This window comes from Rhagoletis zephyria, unplaced genomic scaffold, assembly GCF_001687245.7.
Source record: "Rhagoletis zephyria isolate East Lansing unplaced genomic scaffold, Rhagoletis_zephyria_1.1 Rzeph_scaffold_02153, whole genome shotgun sequence".
NCBI classification, from domain to species: Eukaryota; Metazoa; Arthropoda; class Insecta; order Diptera; family Tephritidae; genus Rhagoletis; species Rhagoletis zephyria.
Window position 1 is genome coordinate 29,300 of NW_016159237.1, and position 10,798 is coordinate 40,097.

Sequence of the window (10,798 nt, forward strand, 5' to 3'; positions counted from 1 at the left end):
GCTGACTACGATGCAGAGGGTCAATTCTCGTTCTGCGTTATTGCGAAGTGATAAAAATAATACTTTTACACCGCATTTATTTCGGTGTTAATTTCATACTTTTCACTTCACTTTACGATAACGCAGAACGGGAATTGACCCTCAGCATTATACACTCCCAATCAATGAAATAAACTCAATAATTTTTTTTCCACTTTGATTTTATTTTTTGTTAAGTAGGCTATCAGCACAACCCTTGTTGTTTTTGTTAGAACAGAGCCTTAGGCAAATGCAAGAGAAAAGAGTTGACACTAGAAGTTTACAGTTAGGACACATTTGTATTCTGCTTTGCCTATGCTAAAAACATGTGCTTTTAAGCGATCACTGGAATAGATTCAGAAGCTATAAGTTTAGTTTGCCATTGGCTGTGCGACTGAAAAGGCAAGAATGATAGAATACAAGATTGCGCCGATTGCAGCAGAATTCGTGAGAGTAATTTTAGCGTGACGTCATCGTAGAGTTGACAACTGAGAGCGGCGAGAATGAGGGCGACTAGTGATGTGCTGAATTGTCCCCAATACTCGGTACCCAATACTTAAAAAGATTTCGGTACCCTATACTTCCTTTTCGGTATCCGATATCGATTATTTACATTAAATCCTCGCCATTATATGCATTTCAGGTTTAGAAAAAACTTTCATTACTAATTTATATGATATCGGCTAAAACACTTGAACTTATCGCCACAGAAAAATATTATTTTATCAGTTTTAACCTTAGTCGATCCAAAGTTCAAGAAAAATACTTTGACGGATGAAGAAGCCTTTCAAGGGAGAGATTCTGTAGCCAGTTAGCGACAAGTTTCGGATCGATATCGCACTTGTTGACTTACAAATATTTGATATCAAACGTCGACAAAACCGATACCGATTCGAAAATTGTCGTTAACTGGTTACAGAATCTGTCCCAGGCCTACAAAAATGATATCGTCCGATTCAGCTGGAACAAAAATGCTTCAAACAAGTAAGGGTTTCTCTGTATTATGGCATCGAACCGACATATATACATCTTTCATTTGAATCAGTAAAAAAGCTCTATTGGCTCTTACATTCGGGTTTTGTTAGGCGTTTTTTCCATATTTTTGGCCTATGTGCGCTTTTATTCGAAACCTAAATGTTTCGGTACCGAGTATCGAGAGTATTGGGTACTTAAAAGTATTGACTCAGCACATCACTACTGCTGTCTTCTCTACTATGACGTCACCAAAACAGCTGATTCTGTCAAAATCACTGAGAGCCGAGTAGCGGTATCGTCATCGGCGCCACCTCTGTATTCTCTCCACCGTGAAAAAAAAAATATGAACATAAATAAAATAACAAAAAAATAGTCAAAGCTAGTCAAAATGTTTATGTGCTAAATATGTACGGCCAGTATCCAACCTAGTTGTAATATAAAATTCACATTGTCAGTCAGTGAATTTCACAATTATTTTCAGGGAAATATTTTTCATTAATCATTTAAGAAAATATAGTTGATTCTGTAATACAAACCCTATAAATCAAAGTTTCGCACTTTATATAAAGTTCACAAAAATTCGAAAAATGTTCATCAAAAAATTCAACTTTTTATTCACAATTTCTACAAAGTTTTCGAGTATGCAGTTTTGTAGACCATTCAATTTTAGTAAATAAAGTGCATATTTCAAGTCGCTATAAGTTTCCGTTAATTTTTTAGAATTTTTTTTGTTGGATTTGCTTTCATATAACGAAAAATTACAATTTATTTTTATACGGAAGAAACCCGCAACACCCTTCACATAAAAAATTCTAAAAAAAAATCAACGGTAATTTTGAGCGATTTGAAACTTGCAATTTGCGTTACTAAATTGAATAGGCTACAAAACTGCATACTCGAAAACTTTGTAGAAATTGTGAATAAAAAGTTGAAATTTTTGATGAACATTTTTTGAATTTATGTGTACTTTATATAAAATGTGGAACTTTGACTTATAGGGTTTGTATTACAGAATGAACTATAGTTTCTTAAATGATTAATGAAAAAATATTTCCCTGAAAATAATTTTGAATATTATATTACAATTAGGTGTAAACTAACATTTAATACTGACGTATGAGTACAGAGACGGAAAATAGTTACAAAAAACCAACTTTTTGTAATACTCTTGAATTTTTTCACCCACAAGACTTTTACTAATTATATTACCTGATATTTCATGCTTAAATCAAAACCATATAAATCAATTTTTCTAATATGGTACAAAGAAATTGAAACTTTGTTTAAAAACTCAACAAATAATAATCGAAATTTCAAACTTTTGAACCAGAATGATAACAAAATTTTTGGGTGTGAACATGGGCGTAGCCAGGTAGGGGTAGGGTATAGGGTATATATATAAAATAGTACCCTGAAATGCCAGCTTAAGAGGGCCGAAACAAGTAGTCGTTATTGGTATGCAGCGGAATATTATTGTTACAGAGGAACATATAACAATGGTAAAAGAGCCTAACTCGAGTTTAATTGGTTTTGTAACACCTACTAACGGGAGCAGCGATGCAATTACCTCTGAAATGATGGATTTTTTAAAAAGAGAAGATTATTCATTGGAGCAATTGATTGCAATTAACTGCGATGGAACGAGATGTAACACTGGGAAAAGCCGAGGTACCATCTGTAATTTAGAGCATAAGTTGGAGCGACCACTGCAGTGGTTTATATGTCTGTTTCACTTCAACGAATTGACGTTTACGGCGGTATTAAAACACTTCTTAGGGAAGGCTAGTGGGCCACAAAACTGGCCTGGATTAATTGGTTATTCCCTACAAAATTGCGAAAATTTACCAGTAAGTATCCCACGGTTACTGCCCTTTTCTTATCTTGTATTATTTTAGACTTATTAAAAAAATGCATATATACTTTCTACTTTATTTAATTGTATTCTTTAAAAAATAAAGGCTGCACACAACTTCGAACCAATCCCAATGGGTGAGATGCCCGAAAATATTGACGAGTGGGACTTGAGAGCCGATCAAAAATATTTATTTAATTTGGTTTGAGCAGTCGATAGTGGAGTTTGCAGTGAATATCTAGCAAGTATTAAACCAGGTCCTCGGAATCTTTCGCGATGGCTGACAACAGCGGCTAGGGTACTTCGTCTGTATGTTACGAAGCCAGTGGCTTCAGAAAAGTTAAAAAAACTTACATTCTTTGTAGTAAAGGTTTATGCGCCATTTTGGTTTTTAATAAAAAAAAAGCCGAAAGCCATAAATGGCAGCCGACACTTACTACAGTATATTAAATGGATTCGACAATTGCCTACAGATATGCAAGAAACTGTACAACACTCTGTGCAAATTAATGGGTTTTTCGCTCATCCGGAAAATGTTTTATTATCAATGATAACAGACCAGGATAAACCAGTACGAAATGAAGGATATGACAAAATTTTTGAATTTCGTGCGCATGGAGTTCATAACATTCGTCAGTTTTCGTGCCAAGAATAATTTTTGATGCTACGTCGTTAACGAATTTAATTGACTGGGACGAAGTTGGAAATGTTACAGAACCGCCATGTTTACAATTTTATTCGGATGATGTTTTGATTTCTTTTTACAATTCCGACAAAGTTATCAAAATTCCAGGTATAAAGTATTTATTTTCCGAATCAAATCAATAGTTTGCATACTTATCTACAACTATTTTTCTAATTTCTTCTTATTAAACTTTTTCATTCTAGACTTTCCTTGTCATTCGCAAAACACTGAGCGGTTTGTACAAATCGTGGCTCAATCCAGTACCTCAGTCATTGAAAAAAATCGTCTTGGTTATATTGCTAATAAAATAGAATCACGCAAATGTTACAAACGACTCAATTCACGAAAGGATTTTTATGATTTTTATGAGGATTGAAAACAATCAAAGTATGAAAGGGAAAGGTAAGATGAACGAGTGTAATTACAAGTTCAACTAAGATGTGTTAATATTTGCAACAAAAAAATGGGACGTGAATAAATATATTTGCAAAGAAAATAAAAGGGTGAGAAAATACCTTTCCAATGATACCTCATAAGTCTAAATCGGTAAAGTCTTGGCTGAGTTATTCAAGTTTTGCTCAAAGCAATCTTTGAAAAAAGTTAAAAAACAGCATCAAAAATATCATTATTATGATTCCGTTGAATTTTTATTTTTTTATTTCTGAGCTGATTTTTTTCAAAAAATTTTTTTGGAAACTAGTTTTATTCATTAAAACCCCCATTTTTGGAGGTCTTTTCAAATTGGTCCAGCTCACTTAAATCTTAATATTTTTCCGAAATATTTTGGCACAAGTCTTAAAATATCATAGATTTTATAATTCCAATGGAAAAAAGTACCGATTTTTTTTGTATGGGGAGTGATGCAGTCTAATGCACATACATACATGCGCACAGTGTAATTTACAATCAGCGTTGCCATTTGGCTACAATTGTAGCCATCGGCGTAGCCAGAATGAAATATAGGGGGGGAGGCTCGACCCTATTAAGCTGGCATTTCAGGGTATTATTTTATATATATATAAGGAATATTTGAATGTTAGGGGGGGGAGGCTCAAGCACCCCCCTGTCCCTACCTAGCTACGCCCATGATTGTAGCCAAAGTGATAGATTGAAAATGTAAAATTACAATGCTACATATTTATGTACATAGGTAGATATATTTAAATCGGCTAAACTCTGATAGCTTCATATTTTGTATGGAGGAAAGAACGTTAAATCGTCAGTAAACAAATTTATCAAAAATCAACGGGATTTTTGGCCAACTTTAATCTTCCACTTTACTATAATTAAATTTATTAGACTAAAAACCTGAATACTAAACATTTATTTTAAAAATTCGAACTAAAATCTAGAAATTTTATGATAATAATAAATAAAACCTTAGTACTACAAGACATAAATAGTCAACACTTGACAATATGTTGTGGTGCTATATTTTTGTCAAATTTGCAATAAAATAAAAAAATTTAAACAAACAGGATTCTCTAATTAAAATTGCAAACGTTAAAAATTTAACTACATTTAAGGTCAGATTAGTTCAGGATTCAATTACACAGTGATACAAAGGTAAACAAAAAAATATGCAGCGGTTCTCATATAGAAATTATGTTTTGGTATAGCCCATGGGACACGACTGTACTTATAGTTTTTCTCCATCACTTCTACTTTACTACTTTTTACTAGCAAATATGATAAAACTTTGTTTTTTTTCAGTTACAAAATCAGGAAGTTATAACTTTGTTGTTTTTTGGTCGAATTTAAATTTTTTTCTCTGTTTGAAAGAGATGTGTTTTACCTTTCTAACAAAGAAACCAGATTGTTTATCCCTTGAAAAGAAGTGCCATATAAGTTTATCGAAGATGTTTGAAACAGGGATAAAACCACCCCTGCCTACTATGTAGCGGTAGTTTTCGGAAAGGTGAAAAGAACTATATTTAATACTACTCTACTCTAATGTTCGGCTGGGCCCGAACTTAAACTTTTATTATCGTCTTTATTTCGCTTCTTTGCTTCATTTCGGAGAATGCAAAGTAGAATGTTCTGCAATATCTATGTATATAATACGCGAAGGGATTTTTTGTGCAGCATAAAAGATCTGTACCGTTCGCCCGATTTTCAAAAATGAGATGTCAGATTAAAGCGCTTGGTCTGTAGATGTGCAATAAGGGTTTACTTTTTCGAAGAGAGGTGCCACATGTTAAAAAATTGCATTCAAATAATTTAATAATCAATGCCATCAGATCCACACCGTTTGTTCGATTTTCAAAAGTAAGGTGGCAAATCATGAGGTTTTACCTTTTGAAAAGAGTTGCCATAGGTAATTTACAAATTCCATAGATAATTTACAAAATGTTCCCCCACAGGGGTCCAGACTAAAGGAGTTTAAATAGGTAGTAATTTGAAAATGTTTTGAAAAGGGTTGCCACCTTCTTTAAAAGCCGAATTTAGTTATATGCACTATTAAAATATGGGTGTTAAACGAAAGAGTGCTAAGAAATCTTCAGTTTAAACATCAAAATTTTGTTTGATGGTTTGAAGAGAGTTCACAGCTGTTGAAAATTCTAAATTTAAATGAATTATTAAGTTAAATAAATTACTAAAAGAGGTGATTTAATCGTTCATGGGTTTGAGAAGGATTTATATCTGAACTGTTTAGGAGGGTTGCCAGGTGATAAAAAAATTTAATTAAATTTAATTCTTCAGGTAATTGAATTATATATCAAAGTATCGGGCGAAAGAGCTTGTAAAGATTTCAGTTTGAAAATGCCACGCAGAAGGTTGCCACCTGTTTGAAAAGACTAATTTATTTAGCTTTTACACAATTTCAATGAAATATTAAAATATGAGTGGAAAAAGAAAGAGTTTTAATAAAACTTTAGTTTGAAAATATTTTTGTTAGGGTTGCCATCTATTCGATTTTTATTTTGAGCGAAAAAGTTCGGTAATTGTGTTATTAGCTGTCTGGATGAAATCAATTGGCCCCGAATTCACGCCCTTAAATCTTTTTGTGCCATGCCGTGAAGGACCGATATAACGCGAACAATCTATTAACGATTCAGGTCTTTAAGGCGTATGTCGGGCATTTCTTACGATAGAGATCGAAAACATCAACAAGGTCTTGAAGAACTGGGTTAACAGAATGCGCTACTGCGAAGACAGTCACATGAAATCGGGTTCCATAACTAATGGGAATATATGTTCTTTCGACTATACCCATAATATACCGAAAAAATTAGTTTGGGTTAATTTTTATAAATAAATATTTTTTTTGTTAGGGTCATCAGCACCGTCATTATAAATGTGCATTAAGGTTTTATTTTTTATCTCGATTCGTTTTGCCTGTTNATGCTGAGGGTCAATTCCCGTTCTGCGTTATCGTAAAGTGAAGTGAAAAGTATGAAATTAACACCGAAATAAATGCGGTGTAAAAGTATTATTTTTATCACTTCGCAATAACGCAGAACGAGAATTGACCCTCTGCATCGTAGTCAGCTGATGAAATGAATATCCAAAAATTCCTTTTCTACATTCTGTGGAAATTTGTCTCGCATAAAAATGATGTTTTGCATTGTTCAATTTACAGCGAAGTTGAAGTCAGTCAATAAAGTGAATTAGATAAGTGAAGAAGTGTAAAATGGTCAGTGATAAAAATAAAAAAAAGCAAGTGCACCTGGGTCACACTGTAGAAGAGAAACTTTCATTACATACATATCTATTTTGTCTCATAACCAATATACATACATACACACATACATCTGCTTTTGCTTAAGGTTATATTTTTTTGTCTTTTTTCTATCTAGATCCCTACCTCTACCCCTGTTCGTTCTAATTACATTTATGTTATTCTGTTTTCCTTTATCTTCATTTTTAAATTTATACTCTATCGATAACAGAATCGATAGTAACATCCAATAAAATATCGATAACAGAACCGATAAAAATATCGATAACAAAGTCGATGAAAAATTCGATAAAAATTTCAATAATATTGGTAGCAAAATCTATTAGATACTCGACAAAAATATAGATAAAAATATCCATAACAAAATCGATAAAAATGTCGATAAAAATATCCATAACAAAATCGATAACAAAATCGATAAAAATATCCAAAACAAAATCGATAAATATCGATAACAAGGTCAACAAGTGACGATAACAAAATCGATAAAAATTGGCAAATGTCGATAACAAAATCGATAACTATCAATAACAAAATCGATAAGAATATCGACAAAAAAATCTATAAATATCGATAACAAAATCGATAAATATCGATAACAAAATGGATAAAAATACCGATAACAAAATCAGTATATATCGATAACAAAACCGATAAAAATATCGATAACAAAGTCGATGAAAATATCCATAACAAAATCGATAAATATATCGACAAAAAAAGCTATAAAAATATCCATAACAAAATCGATAAATTTCGATAACAAAACCGATTAATATCGAGAACCAAACCGACAAAAATATCGATTGCAAAACCGATAAACATCGATAAAAATAATGATAACAAAGTCGATAAAAATACCCATAACAAAATCGATAAATATATCGACAAAAAAATCTATAAAAATATCCATAACAAAATCGATAAATATCGATAACAAAACCGACAAAAATATCGATTATAAAACCTATAAACATTGATAAAAACATTGATAACAAAATCGATACAAATATCCATAACAAAATCGATAAAAACACCGATAACAAAATCGATAAAAATATCAATAACAAAATCCATAAAAACACCGATAACAAAATCGATAAAAATATCCATAACAAAGTCGATAAATATCGGTACCAAAATTGATAAATATCGAAAACAAAATCGATAAATGTTTGCTGGGTTGGAGCTGCTTCGGCCGATGGAGTAAAAGGCGAAATGCTTATATTCTCCCTCCTACGCGTTTCGACACTCTCGTGTCATCTTCAGGGAGTCTGTTTTATTTAAACGATAAACAATAAACATGAAGAACGAAAACCATGATTAACAAAAACATAATAATAGTTGCATACATACATACATATATGTATACACAACAATAGTTACATATGTACATGTATACTTAACACTAATTATATACACACATAATATCAATTGAAACTCACATTAAATATTGACAAGAATTTTACATTAATTTGCACACATTGAAGATAATATAACATTTAGGAAGAATTATTGAAGTATTCTTATTTATATTTTAATTTTAGTACGGCTGCATATGTGTTCTTCGTGTTGTCGACGTCTTCCTTAAAGTTGATTGCGTTGTCCAATTGTTGTTGTATTCGTAGGCTCTCCAGTGTCATTCTCATTCTTTCTCTTTCGATGTCCAAAATTTCTGTGTTGCCGAAGTCCGCTATATGTTCGCGCGTTGTCAAGTGTTGAGCCAGTGCTGTTGTCATCTTTTTGTTTCTCGCGTCCGCTCTATGTTCATTGATTCTTATACCCAATGCTCTTTTTGTTGTGCCTACGTAGCATTTATTGCAGCTTTCGTTATCATTGCCCTTGCTCTTTATTTGGTACACTACATTGTGTTGTTGCTCCTTTTTAATCTTGTCTTTGGTTTTCGTAAACAATTTGTGTGTGTGTTATGGGGCTTGTGTGCATATATCACATTCTCATTTTTTATTGTTTTTCGGAGTACTTGGTTATTTGTAAATCCTGGTATGTATGTCACCCCAATGTATTTTTTGTTAGTGTTGTTTGGCTGTACTTCGGTGTTTTGGCTCGGTTGGCGAATTTCGTTTATTGTTGTTTGTAATAATCTTGCTATTAACGCGTACGGGTAGCTGTTTTCGTACAATATTTTTTTTATTTTCTTGTTGTTTTGCTCTGTAAATTCTTCGTCGCTCAGCAGATGGACTTTTCTAATAAGATTGGCAGCGGTGTTTATTTTTTGTTTCCATGGGTGGTTGGAATGAAAATTTATCAATCTCCCCGATGCAATGGATTTTGAATACCAGTTCAGCAGAATTCAGTTTCCCTTTTTATGCACTTCTACATCTAGAAAGGCAATTTTCTTGTTTTTTTCCTTTTCGACTGTAAATTGTATTTTTGTATGTTGTGCATTTAATATTTTTAGTATGTCTTCCGCGTCTTTTGCTTTGGTAGGGGATAGTGGGTTACCCATTGGCATGCCATAAATTTGTTGATAAAGGGTGGTATTATATTTGAAGTAATTGTTATCCCGTAAGCAAAACTCGAGTATGGTATGAAATTCTTTTCGTGTAATGTTTATAAAATTCTCTAATTTTTTCCAATTCTTCATAATTGTCTGTATGGCTAAATGTATCGGGACATTCGTGAATAGTGATATGACATCGAATGATATTAAAATTTCATCTTCTTCAATAGTAATATTTTTTAGATTTTCCTTCAGTTGATAGGAACTCCTTATATTATATTCGTCACAGATTATGTTTATTTTGATTATGATAATTTGTAGCAGGGAACATTTGTAGACGAGGATATTGGTCGGAGAGGTGTAACGGTTTTATGAATTTTGGGTAGTCCGTATAATCTAGGAGCATTAGCTGCTGTGCATGTCAAGTGGAATTTTTGTTTTACGTCAATTTTTTCTGCTTGAATAAGTCGTTTACTATATTGTTGTTTTTCCTCAAAAATTGTTGGGTAGGATCACTTCTTATGGTTTTCTATGTTGTTTTGTCATTCAGTAATTCCCTCATTCTATCTTCGTAATCCTTTTTGAAGATCATTACCGTTTTATTTCCTTTATCTGCTTGTGTTATTATTATTTCTTCCTTGTTTTGACCTATAAATTTTCTGGTGTCTGCATTCGTTTTCAATATAAATTTTTCTTTCGTATTGTTACTTAATCTGTCATAGAATGTATTGATTCTTGCAGAGATATTGCTTCTTGTTGCATCTTTTTCCCTTTCGTCAGTAATATCTTGTATGCCTTGCTCTAAGTCGGCAATTATGGGAATCGGGGAAAATGTTTTCTTAGACACCGGCAATGCGAATTTCCCTCCAAGTGACAGTAGCCAACGGGAATACTTAGGCATGGGAATATCTGTTTTATTTATAAACCAATCCTCATTAAATATAATGCCAAATTTTGTTATATTTTTTGATAGTTGCTCATCTAATTTTTTCTCATGTAGTTTCTCCGTGTCTATTGAAACTTTATTAGAAAATGGTTTCTATTATTTTCTTGTATTCTACTTCCATAAGTCTGCTTTTCAGTAAATTTTCCCCATGTTTAATGTTGGTTGTGACTATTTTTATA

The 10,798-nt window shown here is 32.4% G+C and overlaps 1 protein-coding gene across 2 annotated transcripts in view; it reads left to right on the forward strand.

Annotated features, from left to right (window-relative positions):
* Positions 1 to 2,355: 2,355 nt before the first annotated feature.
* The window catches only part of LOC108366121 (uncharacterized), a 21,963-nt gene continuing 13,520 nt past the window's right edge, over positions 2,356 to 10,798 (forward strand). Inside the window, exons 1-4 of one of the 2 annotated variants that reach the window (XM_017620422.1) lie at positions 2,356 to 2,640; positions 2,689 to 2,840; positions 2,952 to 3,638; positions 3,734 to 3,902. In XM_017620422.1, the coding sequence (XP_017475911.1) occupies positions 2,451 to 2,640; positions 2,689 to 2,840; positions 2,952 to 3,053 (444 nt within the window). In that variant the 5' untranslated portion in view covers positions 2,356 to 2,450 and the 3' untranslated portion in view covers positions 3,054 to 3,638; positions 3,734 to 3,902. Of the gene's footprint in view, positions 2,841 to 2,951; positions 3,639 to 3,733; positions 3,933 to 10,798 lie in introns of those variants that run through there. The other variant, XR_001848049.1, reaches the window with a different exon arrangement.